At 46.7% G+C, this 27,723-nt stretch overlaps 2 protein-coding genes across 3 annotated transcripts; one reads left to right on the top strand and one right to left on the bottom strand.

Annotated features, from left to right (window-relative positions):
* Nucleotides 1-1,657: 1,657 nt before the first annotated feature.
* On the bottom strand, nt 1,658-26,501 carry LOC147313182 (collagen alpha-1(XII) chain-like). 2 transcript variants are annotated; one of them, XM_086265151.1, is made up of 13 exons: nt 26,350-26,500; nt 25,627-25,742; nt 24,558-24,707; nt 16,433-16,552; nt 11,989-12,153; nt 6,829-6,975; nt 5,273-5,440; nt 4,701-4,820; nt 4,448-4,612; nt 3,857-4,003; nt 2,774-2,919; nt 2,201-2,330; nt 1,658-2,058 (listed from the first exon to the last, which is right to left on the bottom strand). In XM_086265151.1, exons 2-13 carry the CDS (start codon nt 25,703-25,705, stop codon nt 2,048-2,050), a joined length of 1,548 nt encoding a protein of 515 aa, XP_086121277.1. In that variant the 5' UTR covers nt 25,706-25,742; nt 26,350-26,500; the 3' UTR covers nt 1,658-2,047. The 2 variants fall into 2 exon arrangements, with proteins under 2 accessions (XP_086121277.1, XP_086121278.1); XM_086265152.1 differs by lacking the exon at nt 24,558-24,707 and having other exon boundaries at nt 26,350-26,501.
* LOC147313183 (uncharacterized) lies at nt 19,422-21,384 on the top strand. The gene is made up of 2 exons (XM_086265143.1): nt 19,422-20,701; nt 21,219-21,384. The coding sequence occupies exons 1-2, from the start codon at nt 19,422-19,424 to the stop codon at nt 21,382-21,384; spliced, it is 1,446 nt and encodes a 481-aa protein (XP_086121269.1).
* Nucleotides 26,502-27,723: the final 1,222 nt, after the last annotated feature.

Raw genomic sequence — 27,723 nt, forward strand, 5'->3', positions numbered from 1 at the left:
GGGGATCACACTCCTCAGCCTCCCTGGGAAAGTCTATGCCAGGGTTCTGGAAAGGAGAGTTCGTCCGTTAGTCGAACCTCGGATACAGGAGGAACAATGCGGTTTTCGTCCTGGTCGCGGAACACTGGACCAGCTCTTTATCCTCTCCAGGATACTTGAGGGTGCATGGGAGTTTGCCCAACCAGTCTACATGTGTTTTGTGGACTTGGAGAAGGCATTCGACCGTGTCCCTCGGGGTGTCCTGTGGGAGGTGTTGCGGGAATATGGGGTGTCTGGCCCATTGCTACGGGCCATTCGATCCCTATACAACCGTTGCAAGAGCTTGGTTCGCATTGCCGGCAATAAGTCGGACTCGTTCCCGGTGGGTGATGGGCTCCGCCAGGGCTGCCCTTTGTCTCCGGTTCTGTTCATAATTTTTATGGACAGGATTTCTAGGCGCAGCCAAGTGGCGGAGTGCTTTCACTTTGGTGGCCTCAGAATCTCATCTCTGATTTTTGCAGATGATGTGGTTCTGTTGGCTTCATCGGGTGAGGGCCTCCAGCTCGCACTGGAATGGTTCGCAGCCGAGTGTGAAGCAGCGGGAATGAGGATCAGCACCTCCAAATCTGAGGCCATGGTTCTCAGCCGGAAAAGGGTGGAGTGCCCACTCCGGGTCGGGGATGAGTTCCTGCCCCAAGTGGAGGAGTTCAAGTATCTCGGGGTCTTGTTCGCGAGTGATGGGAGAAGGGAGCCGGAGATCGACAGACGGATTGGGGCTGCAGCTGCAGTAAGGCGGACGCTGCACCGGTCCGTCATGGTGAAGAGGGAGCTGAGTGTAAAAGCGAAGCTCTCAATTTACCGGTCGATCTACGTCCCTACCCTCACCTATGGCCACGAGCTGTGGGTAGTGACCGAAAGAACGAGATCGCGGATACAAGCGGCAGAAATGAGCTTCCTCCGAAGGGTGGCTGGCCTCTCCCTTAGAGATAGGGTGAGAAGTTCGGCCATCCGGGAGGGGCTCAGAGTAGAGCAGCTGCTGCTCCACATCGAAAGGAGCCAGCTGAGGTGGTTCGGGCATCTGACAAGGATGCCCCCTGGGCGCCTCCTGGGTGAGGTGTTCCAGGCATGTCCCACCGGGAGGAGGCCCCGGGGCAGACCCAGGACACGCTGGAGAGATTATATCTCTCGGCTGGCCTGGGAACGCCTTGGTATTCCCCCAGATAAGCTGGAGGAGGTGGCTGGGGAGAGGGAGGTCTGGGCCTCTTTGCTTAGGCTGCTGCCCCCGCGACCCGGCCCCGGACAAAGCGGATGAGGATGGATGGATGGATGGATATACTCAAATTAAACTGTTATATTTCAAGACCATGGACAGCGAACATGGTTTTCACTGTGATCTCCAACATGACTGTTTTTAAAGGTGGAACTACACAGTTTCAGCTACACTTCGACAATACATAAGATGTCACGGAGATCGTGCATTGCACTTGTCAGATTAGGCTCATCACACTGAAATGAATTGACTGCGCTTTTTAAACACACCTGAAAAACTAACCACACCTATCAACGCTATTGTGCGGATTGTACTCACACACTAATTTAGTTGGAAACAGCAGCTCAGTTTTGTGGACTCACACATTTTACCTTTATCCACCAACAGTCAGCCATTCTACACACAAAGAGCCACAAACTGGTTTGTTGATCATGGGAGCCATGTTGTTTTTATTGATCCTCGGATCAACATAAAGAGAGTACATGAAGTAACTGTAATGTAGTCACATTTATAAACAATTTGAGTCTGAGTGCTCGCACCATGCAAACTCCACAAAGGATGAAACCAGGAGCTGGAATCAGGAATCTTATTGCTGTGAGACAGAAGTGTTAACCATGGTGGTGAAGCAGTTAGCACTGATCATAATGATCCTAAAAACACTGAAATAAAGATATGAACACGCAGACCGACACAGATGGAGTATTTTCAAGTGGCTGACTGGTTTTGGGGGAGTGGAAACGACTGAAGAAGAGGAGTTAAACTTTCTTCTGAATGATGCCCCCACCGCTCAAATGACACCTATCCATCTCCTGAAAGGAAGAGTTCAAAGACGAAGATAGAACTAGTTTGTCGTGCACATGGTAACCTGAACATCAAACATAGTGTCCATGCACTAAATAAAATGATGAATTTTTTTTGTTCTTTAATTTTTGTAGAAGAGGAAACACTCACGGGTGGTCTCGGTGCCCCTGAGAGGCTCGCTGCTCCGCTCGCCCACCACAGCATAAACATTGATGACGTACTCAGTCAGAGGGTTTAGATTTTCCAGCACTACAGTGGTCACTGATCCCTCGACTTGCAGCTGAAACGATAAAGCAATGGTTCTTATTCTGTTGACCAGTGAACGAGTAAATGACAGGTGGATTTGATCAAAACCAAAGAATACTTCAAACCAACAGTTGGACTCACTTTTGGGATTTTGTGAGTGTCACAGTTCTGGGTCTTCAACACGGTTTTCAGTTCTGCATTAATTTTCTGTTTCTTATTGTGTGGCATTGGCCACTTTCTGGGCCAGGTTCTGTTCATAAGTTTCTGAAATGTAAAACTCTAGACTCAATGAGTCTTATGCAGCATTTTTATACACTGTTTATGCTCTGATGGGTGTATATTTTTATATTTGGGTTGTCACAAATAAATGAAATGAGAGTTTTGCCATCAGTATGAATTACATGTATTCTGATGGTGGGAGCTAAAAGCCTCTGGTCTCTGGTTACAAAATAACATAAAGGGGAGAGCTCATCTCACCTCCTTGGGGGGTCCTCCGGGTGCTATCGAGTAAGTGACGCGAAACTGGTCCACGGTGCCGTCAGGTGGAGTCCAGGTGGTGCGGAAGGAGCTCTGTTTCACCTCTGAGGTCACCAGGTTGGTTGGTGCCCCCAGTGGCTCATCGTCTGAATAAGAGACAGAGCACAGAGAATGGAATCCATCATGTTGACATCAAACGATGCAACATATCACATATCCTTTTATCATTCAGCTAAGCTAAGAGGATAATCTTCTGTTTTCAGTGCAGAATTGATTTGTGAATAACAAAAACAAAGTAATTTCTATTTCCTGTGTGTCATGTGTCGTCAGTTTCATTGCTGAAACAGGGTAAACGCTGCTGTGCCAATGAGTGCTTAATCTTTAAAGCCTGAACCATGAAATAATTGTAAGAATTTTCCATTTCTTTTGAAAATACAGTTTTTTTTAAAGCCTCTGATGAATCGGACTGGACAGCCGGAGAAAAGCAGCCAATGTATGAAGAAAAACTTGGAAAGTCCTGAAGAACGCATGGAAAGCTATTGCTAAAAACCACTTTAACAAATTATAAGAGTCAGGTTCCCCAGAAGGAAATCTAAAGGTATAAGAGTTGGCTCAAGACTTTTGCACAGTAACTGTATTAGTCTATTAGTTAGTATTAATTAGTAGATTTATCAGTGCTTTGCTCCACCGTCTTGTCTAAATATGGAAACCTCTGACTCAAAAACCAACAGAGCGATAATCGTTAAGCTAAAGTTGAGGGTTTAAAATTCACAAGCCAGTGGGTGATGTGACAATGATACAATGATATAGATATATATTTTTACTAAATGTACACTTATTAAATCACTTCAAAATTTCAGGAGATTAAGTTATTCAAGCTATATTAAAGGTTTTCTACACAACATTAATAAACAATGCAGTTTGGTTACTCTTTTAAGAATCAGCTTGATCAGTTTCATAGTATATGTACACATACAAGGAATTGGGCTCCAACTAATTTCCGACCTTTTGAAATCTTGACCAGTGCAAGATTTCATAAAAGTTATTGAGATGCTGGTCTTATAATTATCCAGTGTCTCCAACCTGAGCCCTTTAAGCTGTTGTACAAGTTGATTGTGAGGTCATTAACGATGTCCGGCAGGAACTCAAAGTCAGTGACGGAGTATACGTGACTCTCATCTGGATCAGAGGCGATGGACTTCAGCTCATTCTCATCAATATGAGCTATACCTACCAGAAAAATGCACGATCAGATTGAGAATTACACATTTAAACAGAGACTAAGAACAAAAATAATATCAGTGTCTTCCAAATGAATCAGTCAAGCTTCACTCCTGTTAGCGAAGAACAGGAAACTGACGTTAAAATTGGTCAGTGCAAGACTGGAAACTCCTGAGATCTCTCTTTCTACTGCAACATTTAAATGCTGAGATTAGAATTTGCATAAACAACATAAAAGCGTGGACCCATTTTGCCTTGTAAGAACACTTCAGGCTAATGGTAGTGGTGGAAATGGTAGTGGGGCCCTTAGTACCAACTGAACCATCATTTAAATATCAAAGCATGAGTATTGTTGCTGGTGTTTTTTCTTTCTTTCTTTTTTAAATCACAGTCTGTAGCTCATTGCTGCTTTCCTTGCATTTTTTCCCTATGTAAACAACCAAGCTCACTAACCAACAGCATAGAGCTCAATGCCACTGTCTCTGAGTTTCTGTGAGACTCGGATGACTTCGTCCTGGGACCTTCCATCAGTGATCAGGATGCCAATTTTGCGGGAGTCTCCACGCATCCCCACATTAGGTTTGAAGTTGTTTTCAAGCATGTAGTTTAGAGCCAAGCCTACAACACAGCAGCAAAGATGTTTTACCAAGACTTCAGTTGGAAACATTGCGGTGGGGGGAGCCTAGCAATGCTGTTAAAAAGTCACCTGTCATGGTGTTTCCTCCTTTATGTGGCAGGTTGGCAATGGCATGCAGCAGGGATGCTTTGGTGGGGTGGGCGTTGAGGTGCCATTCAGTCCTTGGATCACCACTGTACTGAGTCAGACCTGCAGAAAACACATCCAATAATGTAGAACACCAAAGATACACAAACTCTGATCCTCAGCTTTTTCACAAAATAGACAAAATGATAACAACTACAAATAAAGAGGGACAAACAAAGCAACCTATTCTGCTTTTCCTTATTTTCTGCCATCTATACACTGTTCCAACGGTGGATGTTCAATGTAAACAAAGTTTTGAATAATGAGATTAGTGTACATACAAGTAATCCTTGTAAAGCCAGGCTTCAGACTACTCGAAATGTTTGGTACATGTTCAGCATAACGTAAAAGAAACCAGATATCCAGTCATCTCAGGCACAGAAGCCTCACCCACCTGCTGTTTAAATCATCTGCCTGTAAAGAACAGCCAATCAGAGGAAAGCTGACTTAAAGTAGTGATTCTGAAACTTCTTCTCGTTTGCCCCACTTTTTAAATGAATCAAATCAACCTTTACCGATCTGGACACTTTCTGGGCCAATGTCAAACACACTGACCACACGAGCAATGAAGTTGCAGACTGTTTTGAAGTTTACGCGTCCAACACTCCAGGATCCGTCAACCAGCAGTACGATGTCGGCTTTCGCTGTGGTGTTACACTGAGCATCTCCAGAGAGAGGTGGTGCTGTTGGGAGGAGGGGAGGTTAGTGAGACACCTGGTACACAACAAATACCCACCTCACCTATTGAGTCCCATTTTAACTGTTTGTATGTGAGAGAAAAGTGAGAAAGAGTGAGATGAAATACATAAGGAGGAAAGAAGACAAAGGCACAGAAAAGACTGTCGATTCTTTTCTCGTCAGATAACTGGCCCTGTGTTCTCAGTAGGAAGTAGCCTCTCCCACACTGTGATCTATGGCGCCACCTGCTCCCAAAATTATTTACATGTTCCTGCTCCAGGAAAAGGCTGCTCAGCTGTTCAAAACAAGTTAGGAGACGTTTTAGCTCTTTTAAGGGACTGCAGTAATAAACACAGTAGTCTAAAAAGCAGCCTCCTATCTGGTTTTCCTAATCAGTTTTCCTTGACGTCAATGGAAATCCAAATGAGATCAAGAAAAGGTGCAAAGCAGATCATATAAAAAAGAACCACTGTTCAAAAATACAAGTTTAGTACAATATTTGAAATTTTAAATAGATACTAATAAAGTGAAGTAAAATTTATTTCATATTGAGGTGAGTTGGTCATTCTATCCGCTCTTATTTTCTCTCTCTACAACAGCGTTTGGGAATTCTCATTCCCGACCATTTTCATTCTTTTGGTCACTACCCAAACCTCATGACCATAGGTTAGGATAGGGACGTAAATCAGCTGGTAAATTAAAAATTTCACTTTTATGCTCACTTCTCACTTCACCACAAAAGATCAGAGCAGTGTCCACACCACACCAATCCACGTGTAAATCTTTCACTCCACTTTGTCCTCCCTTGTGAGCAAGATAGAGATACTTGAAGTCCTCCACTCCACCCTTCTCCAGCTTAGAACATGGCCCCAGATTTGGGGGTGCAAATTCTCATTCCAATGCACAATGACTGAAAATAGCACAACTAAAGAACAATGGGCTGTGAGGCCAGTTTCTTGATCATTAATATTCAAATTGTCATGACCATTGATCAACAGCCACTGGTCAAAGACCATTGATCAATAACCAATGATCAGTGGCCATGAGTACCATTTACAGAGAGTTGGGGAATAGCTGTAATCACAGCATTGTAAGATGGTGAAAGGTGTGCCCTACATGGCTATTTCTAACTCTAAATAATAGTACAAGCCATGAAAGTAAAGTCATGATTGCAATGTTGAACAATTAAAGGGCAATAGCCTTTATTAAATCACTAAAAAATGTGCCACTCTACACTTCCTAAAAGAGTTATACAACAGATTCAAATAACTAGCTATAGCCTCTTGTCAGAAAAACTAAAATTGGGAAGTCTTTTCAGCTTTGTAAAGTGTTGAACAATGTATCTAAAGCTAACTGTGATGCTGGTCTAATGCTCCAGTTACTCATTACCAACCTGAGGCCTTTATGCTGTTGCACAAGTTGATTGTGACATTGTCAACGATGTCCAGTAGGAACTGGAAGTTGCTAACTAGGTACATGTGACTCTCGTCCGGATCAGAGGCAATGGACTTCAGCTCGTACTCATCATAACTTCCTATACCTGAGGGACAAATGATTAGGTTGAGAATTTCACTTCAAAATAGAGATTTCAAAACAAAAATAGCATATCAGTGTCTGCTAAATAAATCAATAAACCATCATTAAATAGGTACACTTAATAAAAATAAAAATCTGGATTTAAGAGGGAGCCATTAAAGAGAAGCCAATATAGGAGAAAGATGCTCTCTCTTTCTAGCCCATTAGATATATATAATTCAAACTACTGCAGCACAGTACTTGTAATACTTACAGCATCCTCTAATCACTATAATACATTATTATGGTCAACAGTATCAAACACTGCACTGAGGTCTAGCAGGACAAGCACAGACATCTGTGATGAGCTCTGAAACCTGACTGAAACTCTGGAATAAACCATTCCTCTGCAGGTGCTAATTTAGCTGTTTTAAAACTACCCTTAGCTTAGACAGCTGGGTGCTGAGAAAGCTGGGATTGAGGGAGAGATTGAAGTTGCCCCGGCTTTCCTATCACATCTGAGAGGGTAAAAAGTCTTATCATCCAGCCTTTTATGCTTAAAATGATGCACGGTATAACAGGGCTTTTCCATATTTTCTAACAGTAAACCATCTTTATTCTTGATCAAAGATATGATCAAAACATACGTTTGATTAACATGTTGAACGGGAAATGTAGTTTCAGTAGTGAAAATTACATTAATGTCTGGATTTTGTGTGCATAGACGTGATCCAGCTTTCACCTTGGAGAATCAGTGTCTGCAGGAATGCGAGGAACGTCTTCTGCTGGAATTTTCAACAGTGAACATCTTAGGTACCATCTTATGAACTGTTCATCTCACAGAAGACAAAGGGAAGAACACGGTATCTCTTCTTCACTTAACATTTATACCTGTTTACCCTTTTCCCCCATTCTCTTACTTGACGTCACATCTTCTCAGATGACATCTGACATGTTGACAGGTTTTTGCTGCTGTGCTGAAGTCAAAGTGAACTTTATTTATATCAGGAGTCAGCACAGAGACTACAAGCCCATTATCATCAATGGAGCTCCAGTGGAGAGGGTGCAGTCCTTCAAGTATCTCGGTGTCCACATCTCCTCAGACCTGACATGGTCTGCCCACATTCATGTCCAGACCAATTGTCCGCCCTTTCTATCTGCCCCGTGAGTTCACCTCGGTCATCGCCACGGCGGTCTACATCCCACCCCAAGCGGACACAGGTATGGCTTTGTCCGAATTACATGATGTGCTGAGCTCGCTTCAAAACAAGGACCCGGGCGCAGCCCTCATTGTAGCAGGAGACTTTAACAAAGCGAACCTCAGACAAGTCATGCCAAACTTTTACCAGCATGTCTCGTGTCCAACGAGAGGGGATCGAATTTTGGATCACTGCTACACGCCATACAAGCAGGGCTACAAAGCTGTCTCACACCCGGCTTTTGGGAAGTCTGACCACAACGCCATCTTCCTCATCCCCCAGTATAAACAAAGCATACGGAGGGAAGACGTGACCACGAGGGAGGTAAAACGGTGGACTGCCCAATCAGAAGCTACGCTACAGGACGCACTCAACGACGTCGACTGGGACATGTTCAGAGCATGCGCAGTCGACATCAACGAGTTTACGGAAGTAGCAGTATGCTTCGTCAATATGCTAGCGGAGGAGATTATCCCCACTGCGAGAGTCACCACATTCCCAAACCAGAAACCGTGGATGGACAGATCGATCCGCACTGCAGTAAACGCCAGGACCGCCTCCTACAACGCGGGTCTCGCCACTGGCGATATGAGCGCCTACAAAGCGGCCTCATACGGCGTGCGGCGCGCGGTGAGAGATGCCAAACGCCGGTACCGGGAACGTGTGGAGTCCCACTTCCACCAGGGCGACACACGGAGTATGTGGCACGGACTACGCACCATTACGGACTACAAAGCCAGGGACACTGCGCCGATCAACGCCGACTCTGCATTCACCAACGAGCTGAATCAGTTCTACACCCGTTTTGAGGTTAGCCAGGCGGCTAATGCTATCTACCGCCTGACTACCGAGGACAGTGACGTCATCAGCGAGAGACCGGTGACCAGCATCGCGGAGCATGACGTCCGAGCGGCACTGAGGAGAGTGAACACAAGGAAAGCGGCGGGGCTAGACGGCATCACCAGCCGTCTGCTGCGCTGCTGTGCTAACCAGCTAGCAGGTGTGTTCACTTACATCTTCAATGAGTCCCTGGCGAAGTCTGTGGTCCCCACATGCTTCAAAAGATCCACCATCATCCCTGTGCCCAAGAACAGCAAACCCTCATCCCTGAACGATTACCGGCCAGTTGCACTGACCTCGGTAGTAATGAAGGTGTTTGAGAGGCTGTTGAAGAACATCATCTCCTCCTCCATCCCAGACACCAAAGATCCGCTGCAGTTCGCCTACAGATCCAACAGATCCACAGAGGATGCCATCACCCACGTCCTACACACCACTCTCAGCCATGTGGACAAGAAACAGGGTAACTATGTGCGAATGCTGTTTGTTGATTACAGTTCAGCGTTTAACACAATAGTGCCCTGCAGACTGTTCACAAAGCTGAGGGATCTGGGACTTAACAGCCGTCTGTGTGCATGGGTGTTGGACTTCCTCACTGGCAGATCTCAGGTGGTGAGGGTGGGCAGGTGCTTCTCCAACAGCATCACCATCAACACAGGAGCACCTTAGGGATGTGTCCTCTCACCACTGCTCTACTCCCTCTACACTTCAGACTGTGTGGCCACCCATGGCTCCAACACCATTGTGAAGATTGCTGACGACACAGTGGTGTTGGGTGCCATCTCCAACAACGATGAGACGGCCTCCATGGATGAAGTGAAGAATCTGGCATCGTGGTGCCAGGACAATCACCTCCAGCTGAACGTCAGCAAGACCAAGGAGCTGGTGGTGGACTTCAGAAGGGGTCAGCACAGAGACTACAAGCCCATTATCATCAATGGAGCTCCAGTGGAGAGGGTGCAGTCCTTCAAGTATCTTGGTGTCCACATCTCCTCAGACCTGACATGGGCTGCCCACATTCAGGTCCAGACCAAAAAGGCTAGGCAGCGCCTGTATCACCTACGACAACTGAGGAAGTTCAGGGTCTCTCCAAAGATCCTCAGGATTTTCTATACAGGCGCTGTGGAGAGCATCCTCACACAGAACATGACATCGTGGTTTGGGAACAGCTGTGTGAAGGACCAAAAAGCTCTCCAGAGAGTGATCCATACAGCAGAACGCTGCTGCAGGGTTGCTCTCCCCCCGCTTCAGGACACCTACACCAGGAGATGCCGGACTAGAGCAGCGCAGATACTGAAGGACCCGTCCCATCCTGGCAACAAACTGTTCCAACTTCTGCAATCTGGTAGAAGGTTCCGCATCTTCCGGGCAAGGACAGAGAGACTCAAGAGGAGCTTCTATCCCCAAGCCATCCGTGCCCTAAACACACACACCCGCCCTCTCACATCATCTATAATTGACTGAGACAGGACTCTCTTCCAGACACTAAACCAAGGCACAATGTACATTTCAATTCCTTTAATTTTAAATATGTTTATATTGTCTATCCTGTAAAATAGTCAGATGTCTATTCATATTAATGTACAGAATTCACCTGCTTGCTGCTACTACTGCACATTCACCCAATGTATATATATATATATATATATGTTCTTCCTCTACACCCCCCCCCCCCCCTTCCACATGTCGAGGAGTCAGGCTACATTTCACTGTGTGTTATACTTGTATAACTATGCATGTGACAAATAAAGAACCTTGAACCTTGAACTTGAACCTTGAACCTTGAAAAAGGCTAGGCAGCGCCTGTACCACCTATGACAACTGAGGAAGTTCAGGGTCTCTCCAGAGATCCTCAGGATTTTCTATACAGGCGCTGTGGAGAACATCCTCACACAGAACACCACATTCTAGTTTGGGAACAGCTGTGTTAAGGACCAAAAATCTCCTCAGAGAACGCTGCTGCAGGATTGCTCTCCCCCACTTCAGGACATCTACACCAGGACTAGAGGAGCGCATATACTGAAGGACCTGCCCCACCCACGGGGTGGCTGTAGCTCAGGTGGCAGAGCAGGTCAGCCACTAATCAGAAGGTCGGTGGTTCGATCCCAGGCTGCATCCTGGCTGCATGCCAAATATCCTTGGGCAAGATACTGACCCCATGTTTGCCTACACAGGTGGCGCCTGTGTCCGGCAGCCTCGCCTCTGTCAGTGCGCCCCAGGGCAGCTGTGGCTACAATGTAGCTTGCTATCGCCAGTGTGTGAATGTGTGTGTGAATGGGTGAATGACTGAATGTAGTGTAAAGCGCTTTGGGGTCCTATGGACTACAAATGCGCTATACAAATGCATTTACCATTTACCATCCTGGCAACAAACTGTTCCAACTTCTGCAATCCGGTAGAAGGTTCCGCATCATCCGGGCAAGGACAGAGAGACTCCAGAGGAGCTTCTATCCCCAAGCCATCCGGACCCTAACACCTCCCCACCACCACACACACACACGCTCTCTCACATCATCCAAGGTTGTTTTATTGTCAGGGTTAGAATTAGGTTATGGTTAGGTTTGGGCTAAGGGTTAGGCACAAACATTCATTTTTGATAGTTAAGTTTAGGGTAAGTGGCAAGGGAAAGCATTATGTCAATTAGATGTCCTCATTAGGATACGAAAACAGGATGTGCGTGCGCGTGTGTGTGTGTGTGTTTTTTTTTTTTTATGTGTAGGTGTGTGTGTAGGTGTGTGTGCATGCATCATGCGTGCGTGCGTGTTTGCTGGGCAAGAAACATTATACAATCATGTTAGAGTGGCACCCAACTACCCAGCACATTATGCCAGGCCCACAATCTGTGCAGGTGGTGGAAGCGTTTCCTTGTATGGTGGCTGAGCTAGCTAGCACGAACCTAAGAGTAAGTGCATTTTGTTTCAAGTGGTACAAGTTGTAGCTCATCACTGCTTAGCTAGTGTTACTTTTGTTTTCCCATTTAAACAATCAAGATCACTCACCAATAGCATAGAGCTTGATGCCTCTGTCTCTCAGGTTCTTTGACTTAAAGTAAACTTCATCTTGGGACTTTCCGTCAGTGATCAGGACACCGATTTTGCGGGAGTCTTCTCGCATGCCCACACTGGGATTTAAGTTGTTGTTACAGATGTATCTTAGAGCCCAGCCTACAAAATAGCAACAAAGAAGTTTTACAAAGAGTTCAGCCAGAACAGGTACATGTCACAATGCAGCAACAGACTCAAGCGTTGGATCAAGAAAAAAGTTGAACAGTTTATTTACAAAAGTCACACCAAGTGATATATACAAAATGTGCAGGGGAAAAGAGGTCCAGACATCCTAGGGCGGGGAAGGGCAACAACAATCCTCTTCAGTCACACACACGAGAATGTTCTCTTCAGTCACACACGCCACTCGATACACTCGTCATAACCAACATACATACGTCAGAACTCCAATGGAAAACAGGCAGGGACACGTCCAGGGAAATCTATGCACAAAAAGAGAATGAAGTCACAAACCAGGAAAATATATCAGGAACGAGATTAGCATGAGAGAGCCGGGCAACACTGACAAGAATCATGCAACGATCCAGCGATGAGAAACACCGACCTGCCATCTTAAATAGTCGCCAGAGAGCCAAGGTAGTGAGCAGCAGGTCCTTGTTACATACCTTGGTGCGCAGCAGCACAGACTACGTAGCTCGCCAGGCATGACGGCACCTGGGGAGATGGTGGTGGTCCAAGGGTACCTCGAAGGGAGACAATCCGGTGGCTAAGTAGATTAAGCGTACTCTATCCAGGGAAGACAGTGACTCCATACGGACTGGTTGGTTGATGCCACACAACGGAGGGCTGCTTCCTGTTCCTGGCTCATGCGTTCGGTTTGCCCATTGCTCTGCAGGTGGAAACCAGAGGATCAACTAACCCTAGAGCTCTTAGCAAAACAGAACACCTTCCAGACTCTTGAAGTGAACTACGGCCCTTGGTCGGAGACGATATCCTCTGGTATCCCATGAAGGTGGAAAACATGGGTAGTCAGGAGTGGGGCTGTTTCCAGGGCCGTAGGAAGCTTGGGTAGTGTGAGAAAAAGGGCAGCTTTAGAAAAATGATCAACAATGGTGAGGATGACTGTATTATCTGCCGAGGGTGGAAGGCCGATGACAAAGAGGGAGACCCAATCTCCCAGGTGATGGCTCCCACTGTGCAGGATGGAGGTAGGATGGGTGAAGCTTCACAGGACTCTTCAGATGAAGTAAACTGCCAGGAAAGATGAGATGACTGAGATGTTTTGCAGTTTGTAGATCGGTCAGGTTCTTGAGATCCATCCAAACAATGAATGGTGCCCCCACTCCTCCAGGGCGAGCTTGATCACCAGTAGCTCATGGTCTCCCACATCATAGTTTCGCTCTGCAGGTGATAACTGACGAGAAAGAAAAGCACATGGGCGGAGCTTACTGGGAGAGGACAGCCCCAATTCCAGTGTCAGAGGCGCAGGTCTGTTTGAAGCCCAAGCAAACCACTGCTTGAGCTGGCTGAAAGCTGCCTGAGCCAACTGGTCCCACTGAAAGAAGCTCTTGGGAGAGGTTGGGCGGGTTAAAGATATGGCTTTTTTGCTGAAATCACAGATAAATCTATGGTAGAAAGTGAAAGAAAAAACAAGGAACCATTGTAATTGCTTTCGGTTTCGTGTTCTGGCCAATCCAACACATCCTGTACCTTAACAGGGTCTGGTTTCAGGTTCCCCTGCTGGATGATGTAGGCCAAGAAACTGACCGTGTCAATGTGGAATTCCCATTCTTCACCTCTGACAAAAAGTCGGTTCTCCGGGAGACACTGGAGCACCTGCTTTACATGATTCTTGTGTTCTTCAAGCGATCTGGAAAAGATGAGGATATCATCTTGTGGTGGAGGTGTGGTCCCTGGCTCAGCTGCAAGGGAGGAGTGGTGCAGTGAGCTCAAAGGGGCGGTACCGGGAGGCAGGTGAGCCACAGGTGGTGGCGACACTGGAGCCTTACATGATTCTTGTGTTCTTCAAGCGATCTGGAAAAGATGAGGATATCATCTTGTGGTGGAGGTGTGGTCCCTGGCTCAGCTGCAGGGGAGGAGCGGTGCAGTGAGCTCAAAGGGGCGGTACCGGGAGGCAGGTGAGCCACAGGTGGTGGCGATTGACTGATGATGGTATTTCTTTCCGTTTCTCTATATAGTGAAGGCAGAGTCGAGTGGAGAGAGGAGAGAGCTGGACTGGAACAGACTGTTTTCCTTGAGTGCCCAACTGTCAATAAAAAGCAATAATAGTGAGCACAATCACCGTGTATGTCATGTACGTCTACAAGTGATGCCGAAACCCAGGAGTGGGGTGTCTGACCCAAACAATGAACCACCCGCCCAGCCTGTGCAGTTGTTGACACAGTTGTTGACACAGTTGTTGGCACAGATGCTGGCGGAGATGGCAATGATGTGCCAAGACTGGGCGGTGGCCCAGCGGGAACACCTGATTAAGCTGCAGGAACACTCAGACTGGCAGACCAGGTCCTGGAGTCGCTGGCGCCACCAAAACTATCTCCTCTGTCAGTAACGATGCACTGGATGGGGGACGGTGACGATGCCCAGGTCTTTTTGGAGGCATTCCGTGCAATGACAGAGGCGTGCCAGTGGTCACAGCGGAGTGGGCCCAGCGGCCGATTCCACTACTGTAGGGGGAGGCTCAAACGGCAGCCCTCAGCCTACCGCCAACCTTGTGGAGCAGCTTCTTAACAAAGAAGCTTCTTAAGCCTCCTTTACTGGCGGGCGCGACCTTTTGGCTTAGCGGGGCAAACAGCGATAATGTGGCCCTTACAGCCGCAACACAAGCACTCACCAGACGTAAGGCGGCAGTGCTGTTCAGCTACAGTTATGTGGTGAGTTGATTGCAGGTGTGTTGGCCAAAGGCCAGAACCTCTGATGAGTTCTGCCTTGGCAGATGAGAGATAAAGCAGAGGAAAACAAAAACAAACAATGGAGTGTTTGATCCTTGAGTGACGCCGAGAAGGCACGGGAACCACGACAGTACAGTCATATGAGAAGATTACAAAGACTTGTTTTTTGTTTGTTTGTTTCTCTCTTGGTGTCAGCTTACTGTGATGGGGGTTTATAGTCCCAGGAGCTGTTTTGTTTTTGGCATGCAATTTACTCCTGGTAGGATCTCCCTACAAACAGATCCCAAGTAAGGGATCAAATTGAGGGGATTTAGAAAGCCTCTATAAACAGGAACTCCAGAGACCACATTACACTGATTGGGACAGGGTTCCATGGCCCTACTTGGAGGCAATACTGTGGATTGATTGGCAGCCAGCGGCAGAAGCTCTAGCGGTCTAATCCCCAATTGCCAGTGACTACAAGGACATGGAACATCACCACTCTAGTGTTGATAGAGCCTAAGCTTGTGCATGAGGATGAAAGATCCTGTCTAGATATAGTCAGACTCACCTCAACACTCCACTTCTGGAACCAGCTTCCTTGGAGAGGTGGTGGAAAGGAGTTGTATCCCTTGCCATATGGTGTCACTACACTTTTTTTTTTCTTAGGGAAAAAGAGATTCAACTCTGCAGCTGCATGTCTTGTACACTCAGGTAAAGACAGGAGGAGAGCTGTGAACTGATCACTTTTGATGGTGAGTTATAAAAATCATCATGCCCAGACATATAGTGTGGGTGCACTGCAAGTGTCTAGCAGAAGCCCCTGTACTGGAGATCTTCAACTTCCACCTATCCCAAGGAGGCTGGATACACTGAGTCAGAGATCACTCCATGAATCCACAGACAGCTGCCAAGTATAGCCCATTGTCATAGGCCTTTTGGAGACTACAGTGAGAGCTTCTTTTGCATTGCCAATAATAAGTCATACTCCTGCGGGCTGGACTCCATCAGGATTACATTTGTCACAATTCTGTTCACATTTTTATCGAAAGAATTTCTAGGCACAGCCAAGGAGACAAGGGTGTTGGGTTTGGTGGTCTCTCCTTTTGCAGACGTTGTGGTTCTATTGACTTCATCAAACAATGACATCCAGTTGTCACCAAGATGTCTTGCAGTCAAGTTTGAATCAGCTGGACGAGAATTGGCCAGTCAAAGTCTAAGACTCAGGTTCTCAGTCATAAAAACTTGGAGTGCCCAATCAGGCTGTAACTGAGTAGCTGTCCTACATGTAGACGTTCAAGTATCTTGGGGTTATTGTTTGTAAGTCAGTGAAGGATGGTTGGTCTAGCATCTGTCATGCATATCCTATATCGGTAATTGTATTACTATTGCTATACACTATTGTGGTAAGTGTCCTAGTTGGACATCAACTAGCTGGACACGTCTAACTAGGACGAGGCCCCAGGGAACACTCAGGATGGTCTGGCATTGGCATTCGGGTCAGTTTAAATGCAGGAAGGACAGGTCTGTTGTGCTATTTAAAAAAATACCTGTCATGGTGCTTCCTCCTTTATAAGGCAGGTTGGCGATGGCCTCCAGTAGGGATGCTTTGGATGGGTGGGCATTCAGGTGCCATTCGGTCCTTGGGTCATCGCTGTACTGAACCAGACCTACAGAAAATACATCCAACAATGTAGCAAAACACCAAGGATACCCCATCTCTGACTTTCAGCTTCTTCACAAAATACAGGGAGTGCAGAATTATTAGGCAAATGAGTATTTTGTCCACAGCATCCTCTTCATGCATGTTGTCTTACTCCAAGCTGTATAGGCTCGAAAGCCTACTACCAATTAAGCATATTAGGTGATGTGCATCTCTGTAATGAGAAGGGGTGTGGTCTAATGACATCAACACCCTATATCAGGTGTGCATAATTATTAGGCAACGTCCTTTCCTTTGGCAAAATGGGTCAAAAGAAGGACTTGACAGGCTCAGAAAAGTCAAAAATAGTGAGATATCTTGCAGAGGGATGCAGCAGTCTCAAAATTGCAAAGCTTCTGAAGCGTGATCATCGAACAATCAAGCGTTTCATTCAAAATAGTCAACAGGGTCGCAAGAAGCGTGTGGAAAAACCAAGGCGCAAAATAACTGCCCATGAACTGAGAAAAGTCAAGCGTGCAGCTGCCAAGATGCCACTTGCCACCAGTTTGGCCATATTTCAGAGCTGCAACATCACTGGAGTGCCCAAAAGCACAAGGTGTGCAATACTCAGAGACATGGCCAAGGTAAGAAAGGCTGAAAGACGACCACCACTGAACAAGACACACAAGCTGAAACGTCAAGACTGGGCCAAGAAATATCTCAAGACTGGTTTTTCTAAGGTTTTATGGACTGATGAAATGAGAGTGAGTCTTGATGGGCCAGATGGATGGGCCCGTGGCTGGATTGGTAAAGGGCAGAGAGCTCCAGTCCGACTCAGACGCCAGCAAGGTGGAGGTGGAGTACTGGTTTGGGCTGGTATCATCAAAGATGAGCTTGTGGGGCCTTTTCGGGTTGAGGATGGAGTCAAGCTCAACTCCCAGTCCTACTGCCAGTTTCTGGAAGACACCTTCTTCAAGCAGTGGTACAGGAAGAAGTCTGCATCCTTCAAGAAAAACATGATTTTCATGCAGGACAATGCTCCATCACACGCGTCCAAGTACTCCACAGCGTGGCTGGCAAGAAAGGGTATAAAAGAAGAAAAACTAATGACATGGCCTCCTTGTTCATCTGATCTGAACCCCATTGAGAACCTGTGGTCCATCATCAAATGTGAGATTTACAAGGAGGGAAAACAGTACACCTCTCTGAACAGTGTCTGGGAGGCTGTGGTTGCTGCTGCACGCAATGTTGATGGTGAACAGATCAAAACACTGACAGAATCCATGGATGGCAGGCTTTTGAGTGTCCTTGCAAAGAAAGGTGGCTATATTGGTCGCTGATTTGTTTTTGTTTTGTTTTTGAATGTCAGAAACGTATATTTGTGAATGTGGAGATGTTATATTGGTGTCACTGGTAAAAATAAATAATTGAAATGGGTATATATTTGTTTTTTGTTAAGTTGCCTAATAATTATGCACAGTAATAGTCACCTGCACACACAGATATCCCCCTAAAATAGCTAAAACTAAAAACAAACTAAAAACTACTTCCAAAAACATTCAGCTTTGATATTAATGAGTTTTTTGGGTTCATTGAGAACATGGTGGTTGTTCAATAATAAAATTATTCCTCAAAAATACAACTTGCCTAATAATTCTGCACTCCCTGTATACAAAGTGATGAGAATTGAAATAATCAAAAATGTGATAAGTAAAGGAAATCTTGGAGCTGAAATTAGATCAGTGCTAATAAATTAGTTGGATATAGTGAATATTTGTTTTTAATTTTGTATTGCTGTGCTGTCATTTATTATCTTACTAATAAAAAACAACTCAGTAATTTTAAATACTTGGATGGATGTATTTGCTGGATAATATCCTACAAATCAACCTTTTAAGCTCAAGTATTGATGTGGAAGATTAAAAGTCCTGATATCAGATTTGTACTCAGTATCAGCAGAGTACCCAAAGTACCAAAGTATCTGTATCAATCGGAACTGGAAAAGTTGCATCGGTGCCCTTTGATCTTCTGTTCTTAAATGAGTCATATAAATAAACTGACATGGCTTATTCTTTAATAAATGATCAGAAGAAATTTTAAGGGAGGAGGAGCTACAACAGCTTTTTTTTAAGAGGGGGCAGAACAAAGGCTCTGCATACAGTGGGGCAAAAAAGTATTTAGTCAGCCACCAATTGTGCAAGTTCCCCCACTTAAAATGATGACAGAGGTCATGTCATGATCCTGGGTCTGCTGACCCAGCGTTTTGTGTTTAGTTTATGTAGCCTTCAGGTTTCCTAAGTTCATCATAATCATGCCTAGGTGTTTCTAGTTATTTTCCCCTCGTGTTTCCACTATGTTAAGTCTCCCCTGCTTTTCATGTATTTCATGTCTGTGGCTTATGTTGTCAGTTCAGGTTGTCATGTCTATATCTCACTGTGTTTCCTGTTTTATTGTGAAGAGGTCTGGTGTGTCTGTGTTCATCATGTTCAGTTACTCTCCCCCTGTGACGTAATTATGTTCATGTGTCAGCTGGGTTCCCCAGGTGCTGCCACTTCCCTCATTATCCTCCTGTGTCCATTTAGTCTGTGTGCTCTCAGCCATTCTTTGTCAGGTCGTCCGTTGTATTCACCCGTTGTACTCGTCCGTTGTTTCCTATGTCTCCGCTCCAGGTATCCCTGTCAGTTTGTTATGTTTAGAGTTTTCTATGTTTTGTTTTAGTTCACCCAGTTTAGGTCATTGTTTAGTTTTCATCGATTCCCTATTATTTTGTACCCTCGTTTCTTGCCTTAATAAACGGCTTGTTTTGTTATTCATATCTCATTTCGGTCTGCGCTTGAGTCCTTCCCTGCAACATACGGTCTGCCCTAGCCAGACCGTGACAGTACGACCTGACCACTATGGACTCAGCAGACCGCGAGCTTTACGAGCGTCGGGAGGCAGCCTTCGCCCAGCTGGAGGAGGAGCTCCGCTGGAAGTCGTGGCGCGCCCCCGACTATGAGCGGATTTTCCACGGGACTCGGCTAGCTCTCGGAGGTCCCAAGAGCTGCCGTAAGTCCCCGCCTGTTTCCAAGCCTCGTCCGCTTCAAGTGGGAGTTTTTCGCGTGGCTACAGGCGCTCACGCTCCAGCCTCGTTGTCGCCGTGTTGTGCACCGGGGGCTCAGTCGCTCGCTCCGCCGGCTTCCTCCGCTCGAAGGAAGCGGCGTGCCCGTCGCCATAAACTGGACAATGCCGAGCTCACGGTGGTGAGTGACATTGACTTTTATTCTCACGTCCCGTCTGACATTAAAAGTAATCAGCTCACTTCTGATCCGTGGGGAACTTCCCTTATGGATGACGACGTGGACTGGGAAGAATCGTTTTGCTTTGCTCCCTCTACACAGGGAGAGATGAAAAACAATACCCGCTCGCCTAAGTCTGCACATGCAGTTAAAGGGAAAACTGTGAACCACTCTACCAGGTCAAACACCTTCAGTTCCGGTTCCGTCTGTTCGGGTTTTGTCAGGTCCGGTTCAGTCATCCCCGAGTCAACCCGCTCTGCAACTGTTAACCCAAGGATTTTGAAAACTGTTAAAACTAAGACTGCTATTGCTAAGACTGCTAAACATGAAGTGGACGGTGGGCTCATTTTTGATAGATCCGTTTTTGTCGACCCTGTATATGTTGACCCTGAGCCTGCCGTTTCTGCGACTGTTTTATCTGAGCCTGCTCCCGTTCCTGCTCCTCGGGTGGGAAGGGCAGTTGCCCAGCCGTTGCCGGGACCTGTTCCGGTCCCCAGGGTGAGGGCAGCCAGGATACAGCCCGTCTCCGCACCCGTACCTACTCCTCGGGTGGGAGTGGCTAGTGTCCGGCATGCTCCTGCACCCGTCCCTGTCTCTACTGAGGGCTCAGGAGAATTCGGTCTGCAATCCACGCCGCCATCGCTACTGCATGCCTTTCAGTCATTAGCTCAGTCATTAGCTCTGTTAGCAGCCCGGTCCGCAGCTTACATTCCTGTGCTTCCGTTAGCCCAGCCCTTAACCCACTGTGCAGCTCAGTCATTTGCTCTATCACCTGCTCAGCCTTCTGTCCAGCCGGTGGTCTCTACACCTGCTGGTCATGCCTCGACAGCTGGAGGGCCCGAGGGGCCCGCCCAGCCTCATGCCTCGTCAGCTGGAGGGTCCGAGGGGCCCGTTCAGCCTCCTGTCTCCGCTGGGGGGTCCGAGGGGCCCGTTCAGCCTCCTGTCTCCGCTGGAGGGTCCGAGGGGCCCGTTCAGCCACCCGTCTCCGCTGGAGGGTCTGAGGGGCCCGTTCAGCCACCAGCTGCTCCACCGGCAGCCTCGTCCACGTCTGCTGCAGCTCCAGCCTGTGCTTCGTCTGCTGCAGCTCCAGCCTGTGCTTCGTCTGCTGCAGCTCCAGCCTGTGCTTCGCCTGCTGCAGCCTCCGTGTCTTCAGCCTCGTCTGGTCCAGCCTCCGTGTCTTCAGCCTCGTCTGGTCCAGCCTCAGAGCCTTCATCTTTGCCTGGTCCGGCTTCGTCAGAGTCTTCATCTTCGCCTGGTCCGGCTTCGTCAGAGTCTTCATCTTCGCCTGGTCCGGCTTCGGCCTCTGCTACGCCTGGTCCGGCTTCGGCCTCTGCTACGCCTGGTCCGGCTTCGGCCTCTGCCTCTGCTACGCCTGGTCTGGCTTCTGCTTCTGCTTCGCCTGGTCCGGCTTCTGCTTCTGCCTTGTCTGGTCCAGCCTTGGCCTCAGCTCCTGCTTCGCCGTCGCCTGGTCAAGCTTCAGCCTCTGCTTCTGTGTCGGCCTCGCCTGGTCCTGCAGCTGTGTTGCCGCCGCCCAAGCCGCGTTTTGCCCCTTGGGATCGCCGGCCGCTTTCCGGGCCATTAGCTGGACATTGTTGCCATCGGGGTCGGCCGCCTGAGCTGTTGAACTGTGACCTGTGGTGCTCGCGACCTCCGGGTCGGCCCCCTGAACCTTGGAACTATGACCTGCTATGCTGTCGGCCTCCGGGTCGGCCCCCTGAGCTCGTGGACTATGGGCTACTGGACCGTTGGCCTCCTGGTCGGCCGCCTGAACCATGTGAACTCTTGTGCTGCTGTCGTCCAGGTAGGCCACCTGAACTGTTTGACCATGAACTCCTGTGCCGTCGGCCCCCTGATCAACTGAACTATGAATTTCTGGACCGTCACCCTCCGGGTCGGCCCCCTGAGGAGTCATGAACTGTTCCCTGCGCTCCTGTGCTTTTGGTGGACATTTTGGTTTTGTGGCCTTGTTTCTGGCCCTCCGTCCTGGGCCCCCGCCGCCCGCCCTCGGTGGGTTGTCTTTTGGTTTTGTCTTTTCGGGGTTTTGGGCGTCTGGAATCCGCCCTTGAAGGGGGGGCTCTGTCATGATCCTGGGTCTGCTGACCCAGCGTTTTGTGTTTAGTTTATGTAGCCTTCAGGTTTCCTAAGTTCATCATAATCATGCCTAGGTGTTTCTAGTTATTTTCCCCTCGTGTTTCCACTATGTTAAGTCTCCACTGCTTTTCATGTATTTCATGTCTGTGGCTTATGTTGTCAGTTCAGGTTGTCATGTCTATATCTCACTGTGTTTCCTGTTTTATTGTGAAGAGGTCTGGTGTGTCTGTGTTCATCATGTTCAGTTACTCTCCCCCTGTGACGTAATTATGTTCATGTGTCAGCTGGGTTCCCCAGGTGCTGCCACTTCCCTCATTATCCTCCTGTGTCCATTTAGTCTGTGTGCTCTCAGCCATTCTTTGTCAGGTCGTCCGTTGTATTCACCCGTTGTACTCGTCCGTTGTTTCCTATGTCTCCGCTCCAGGTATCCCTGTCAGTTTGTTATGTTTAGAGTTTTCTATGTTTTGTTTTAGTTCACCCAGTTTAGGTCATTGTTTAGTTTTCATCGATTCCCTATTATTTTGTACCCTCGTTTCTTGCCTTAATAAACGGCTTGTTTTGTTATTCATATCTCATTTCGGTCTGCGCTTGAGTCCTTCCCTGCAACATACGGTCTGCCCTAGCCAGACCGTGACAGGTCAGTAATTTGCACCAGAGGTACACTTCAACTGTGAGAGACAGAATGTGAAAAAAAAAATCCATGAATTCACATGGTAGGATTTGTAAAGAATTTATTCGTAAATCAGGGTGGAAAATAAGTATTTGGTCACCTCAAACAAGGAAAATCTCTGGCTCTCACAGACCTGTAACATCTTCTGTAAGAAGCTTTTCTGTCCCCCACTCGTTACCTGTATGAATGGCACCTGTTTGAACTCATCATCTGTATAAAAGACACCTGTCCACAGCCTCAAACAGTCAGACTCCAAACTGGACCAAAGGGCCAAGACCAAAGAGCTTTCGAAGGACACCAGGAAAAGTATTGTAGACCTGCACCAGACTGGGAAGAGTGAATCTACAATAGGCAAGCAGCTTGGTGTGAAAAAATCAACTGTGGGAGCAATCATCTGAAAATGGAAGACATATAAGACCACTGATAATCTCCCTCGATCTGGGGCTCCACGCAAGATCTCATCCCGTGGGGTCAAAATGATCATGAGAACGGTGAGCAAAGATCCCAGAACCACACGGGGGGACCTGGTGAATGACCTGCAGAGAGCTGGGACCAAAGTAACAAAGGTCACCATCAGTAACACACTACAACGGCAGGGAATCAAATCCCGCAGTGCCAGACGTGTTCCGCTGCTGAAGCCAGTGCATGTCCAGGCCCGTCTGAAGTTTGCCAGAGAGCACATGGATGATACAGCAGAGGATTGGGAGAATGTCATGTGGTCAGATGAAACCAAAGTAGAACTTTTTGGTATAAACTCAACTCGTCGTGTTTGGAGGACGAAGAATACTGAGTTGCATCCCAAGAACACCATACCTACTGTGAAGCATGGGGGTGAAAACATCATGCTATGGGGCTGTTTTTCTGCCAAGGGGACAGGATGACTGATTCGTGTTAAGGACAGAATGAATGGGGCCATGTATCGTGAGATTTTGAGCCAAAACCACCTTCCATCAGTGAGAACTTTGAAGATGAAACGAGGCTGGGTCTTCCAACATGACAATGATCCAAAATACACTGCCCGGGCAACAAAGGAGTGGCTCCGTAAGAAGCATTTGAAAGTCCTGGAGTGGCCTAGCCAGTCTCCAGACCTCAACCTCATAGAAAATCTGTGGCGGGAGTTGAAAGTCCGTGTTGCTCGGCGACAGCCCCAAAACATCACTGCTCTCGAGCAGAGCGTTCTCACTCCCGAGGCGTAACATGTCGACGTTTTGTCACGTCCCGCGGCGTTCCTGAGGAACGCGAAAGGAGACCTTCGGCGTTCTTATGGTACGCGGCGGGTTATGGCTGGAATCCAGTGCAATGACGCTCCCGCGGTAATAGACGTTCCAGCCCTGTATTCCAGCCCTAAACCTAACCTTATCCCTAGCCCTGACCATAACCTTATTCCTGACCTTAACCAGGACTTTAATGATGTTAAATAGCGTGTTTCTAAGCGATTTGAAGAAAAAGAGCGAACATGTGTAGGTTCAGTCCAGACGGTTCTCATATTCCCTCTTTTTCCGAGGTCGTCATTTAGGAACGTGGTGGGTAGCCGAAAACGTAATATGGTGACGATTTGTCACCTAGCGTAAAATGTTACGCTTTGGGAGTGAGAACGGGTTGTCTCGAGAAGATCTGCATGGAGGAATGGGCCAAAATACCAGCTACTGTGTGTGCAAACCTGGTAAAGACCTATAGTAAACGTTTGACCTCTGTTATTGCCAACAAAGGTTATGTTACAAAGTATTGAGTTGTATTTTTGTTATTGACCAAATACTTATTTTCCACCCTGATTTACGAATAAATTCTTTACAAATCCTACCATGTGGATTCATGGATTTTTTTTTCACATTCTGTCTCTCACAGTTGAAGTGTACCTCTGGTGCAAATTACTGACCTCTGTCATCATTTTAAGTGGGGGAACTTGCACAATCGGTGGCTGACTAAATACTTTTTTGCCCCACTGTATGATAACATGATGCAGTATACAATAGTAGCAGCAGTGAAAGCTTTACCGATCTGGACTCTGTCAGGGCCGATGTCAAACACTCTGACCAGGCGAGCGATGAAGCTGCGGATGGTTTTGAAGTTCATACGCCCAATGCTCCAGGAGCCGTCAAGCAGCAGCACGATGTCGGCCTTCGCTGTGGTCTTACACTGAGTGTCTGCACAGGCACAGTTGTGTGTGTGTGTGTGTGTGACATCTGGTACACAACAGATACTCACGACAAATGTCTGTTAAGTCTTATTGTGTGAGGGAAAATTGAGAAAGACAGACAGGAACTACATCAGGAGGAGAGAGGAGTACATCACAAAAACTCACTATCAGAAAGCAGATTACATTACATAACACAAATAATTTGTCTCAGAGTAGGATGTGATGCATAATAACGAACCTGATGTCTCACAGTGGTAAAAACAAATGACAAATATTCCAAATCCATTCTGAATGACTGTTGATCAGTCCTAAACCCCCTCAACTTTCTTTATAGAGCAGCATTTCAGAGTAATTGTTCTGCAGCATGTTAAATATGCCTTACAGCATCTCTGCCTGACCACATGGACCTGTAAAAAAACACTAAATTAAATCCTGCTGTGGATCCAAGATCTTGGAGTTGGGAAATCAGTCACTGTATCTGCTTCCAATTACAACAGGAACTTCTGCTAAGGATCAGCATGTCCTTTGAGTCTGATGGGAAGCATTGCATGAGACTTTTTCATAGGAAAAATTTGCATTGTAAATCTTAATAAACATGAAGCCACATTTAACTACACATTCAAGCTGCATTACTGCTCTCGGTAAGCTATATTTAGTGGATTAAACGTCTTTAAAAAATAAAAAGCTCCTCCCAGGAAATTCAAACTAGATTTAAGTTCTGATGGATTATCTGATCATCAAAACTCTTGCCTATGAGTTAAAGCAAAACACTTCACAGGCGTAGTTTGCTTCAGTTATTATTTTAATGTAGACAAAAAGTGCAGTTACACACAGCAGGAAGAGGACAGACAGAGGTGAGAGGAGGTGGAGGAAGTCAGATGTGTTGGATCAAAGAGGAAGAGGAGGGGGAGGAGGAGCGACTTTACCTTGCTCCTGGGCCTGAGAGGAGGACAGCAGCAGTGCCACGAGGGCCACAACTGTTGCCAGAGAGAGCCTGCTCTTCATCTTCAGCTCTACTGGTCTCAGCAGCGCATGAAGGAAGCTGCAAGAGGAACCAAGGAGGCGGTAAGGCTTCCTCGGGGCTTCACAAAACTGTTAATCCTCCCTGAACGTGAACCTCAGAGCTCATTATTGCACCTTTATTTTCATTTAAATCTACATTATGCTTAAAACAACAAAACAACTCAGCTTTGAAGAGAAAAATAACTCACATGAATATTACATGAGCAGCAATAAGATCACATGACAACCTTCTGTATGAAAGACTAAAATTCACCAAATTCTACAAAATATTTAAGAAAATCTTTTTTTCTGTCTCTACAATATATTCTTTTTCTGTCATTTCTGTGGCTCAGATTATTTCCTCTCAGAGTAAAGACATGCATTTAATATTTCTGCATGATGAGAAATATTCACTCATAAGGACAAAGTCATCCCACTGTCTTGCGTAATGGAGGATCAAGCCGTGGCACTGTACGCAATTACGCACAGCAACGGTGAGATATAATCCATATAAAAAAATGACAACAACAACAAAAAGTAATATTTCAGAATTTAAAAAGCACGCAGATTTTAAACAGATGATAAATGAAGGCGTGTGAATCAATCCCCCTTAAATTGCACCCAAACAGAAACCTTCAGGCGCTGACCTTCAGAGGAGACGGACACAAATGTCGTTTGCTTAAACAAAAAGTCTTCGCTGTAGACTGCAGTCTTCTTCCAAGTGTGAAGAGTCTCCACACAATCTGCTACTTAACAGGGGGTGGGCTGCTCCCAGCTCTGCCGGCCCCGCCACAGTGAGCTCTTACGACATCCAGCCATGATGCTTCATTTATGGCACCGCTATTGTGTCTGTTTGTGTATCTGTTTGTCCACAGAAATTAGCTTTAAGCCAGTGCCAACCTGTTTCCGTGCAGTCTCCAGAGTTCTAACCGCAGCTTTTTGGACATGGATAGCACGGCCGAATGCTGATTGGTTGACAAGTGGGCAGGAACAGAGAAAGGACTGATGGTGGAGGAAAATTTGTCCAAAAAAAATAACAATACAATGAGATATCCCAGATATCATATTTAACGTACACACGCTTGACCTATATTTATATATTTTTCCACCTGCAATTAGCAAGCTGCGCCTGTCCTGTTAGTAAATTACCCAAAACTCATGTCTTAGTTTGTGATTAGGTGCTAAATTTCACTGCTCTTACAGTGGGGCAAAAAAGTATTTAGTCAGCCACCGATTGTGCAAGTTCCCCCACCTAAAATGATGACAGAGGTCAGTAATTTGCACCAGAGGTACACTTCAACTGTGAGAGACGGGATGTGAAAAAAAAATCCATGAATCCACATGGTAGGATTTGTAAAGAATTTATTCGTAAATTAGGGTGGAAAATAAGTATTTGGTCACCTCAAACAAGGAAAATCTCTGGCTCTCACAGACCTGTAACGTCTTCTGTAAGAAGCTTTTCTGTCCCCCACTCGTTACCTGTATGAATGGCACCTGTTTGAACTCATCATCTGTATAAAAGACACCTGTCCACAGCCTCAAACAGTCAGACTCCAAACTCCGCCATGGCCAAGACCAAAGAGCTTTCGAAGGACACCAGGAAAAGTATTGTAGACCTGCACCAGACTGGGAAGAGTGAATCTACAATAGGCAAGCAGCTTGGTGTGAAAAAAATCAACTGTGGGAGCAATCATCAGAAAATGGAAGACATACAAGACCACTGATAATCTCCCTCGATCTGGGGCTCCACGCAAGATCTCATCCCGTGGGGTCAAAATGATCATGAGAACGGTGAGCAAAGATCCCAGAACCACACGGGGGGACCTGGTGAATGACCTGCAGAGAGCTGGGACCAAAGTAACAAAGGTCACCATCAGTAACACACTACAACGGCAGGGACTCAAATCCCGCAGTGCCAGACGTGTTCCGCTGCTGAAGCCGGTGCATGTCCAGGCCCGTCTGAAGTTTGCCAGAGAGCACATGGATGATACAGCAGAGGATTGGGAGAATGTCATGTGGTC

Source organism: Aulonocara sp. 'chitande type north' Nkhata Bay, linkage group LG15, assembly GCF_057382095.1.
Source record: "Aulonocara sp. 'chitande type north' Nkhata Bay isolate Kocher_YH1m ecotype deep benthic linkage group LG15, A_spYH_male_GT1.1, whole genome shotgun sequence".
Lineage (NCBI taxonomy): Eukaryota > Metazoa > Chordata > Actinopteri > Cichliformes > Cichlidae > Aulonocara > Aulonocara sp. 'chitande type north' Nkhata Bay.

What these genes read in the sequence shown, in the direction of transcription:
- LOC147313182 (XM_086265151.1), bottom strand. Translation starts at nt 25,705, where the DNA reads ATGAAGAGCAGGCTCTCTCTGGCAACAGTTGTGGCCCTCGTGGCACTG. An exon ending in CTCTCAGGCCCAGGAGCAAG is followed by an intron (nt 24,708 to 25,626) that starts GTAAAGTCGCTC and finishes GTGCCTGTGCAG; the next exon opens with ACACTCAGTGTAAGACCACA. An exon ending in CAACAGCATAAAGGCCTCAG is followed by an intron (nt 5,441 to 6,828) that starts GTTGGTAATGAG and finishes TCCTCCCAACAG; the next exon opens with CACCACCTCTCTCTGGAGAT.
- LOC147313183 (XM_086265143.1), top strand. Translation starts at nt 19,422, where the DNA reads ATGGACTCAGCAGACCGCGAGCTTTACGAGCGTCGGGAGGCAGCCTTC. An exon ending in TCCGAGGGGCCCGTTCAGCC is followed by an intron (nt 20,702 to 21,218) that starts TCCTGTCTCCGC and finishes CCGGCTTCTGCT; the next exon opens with TCTGCCTTGTCTGGTCCAGC.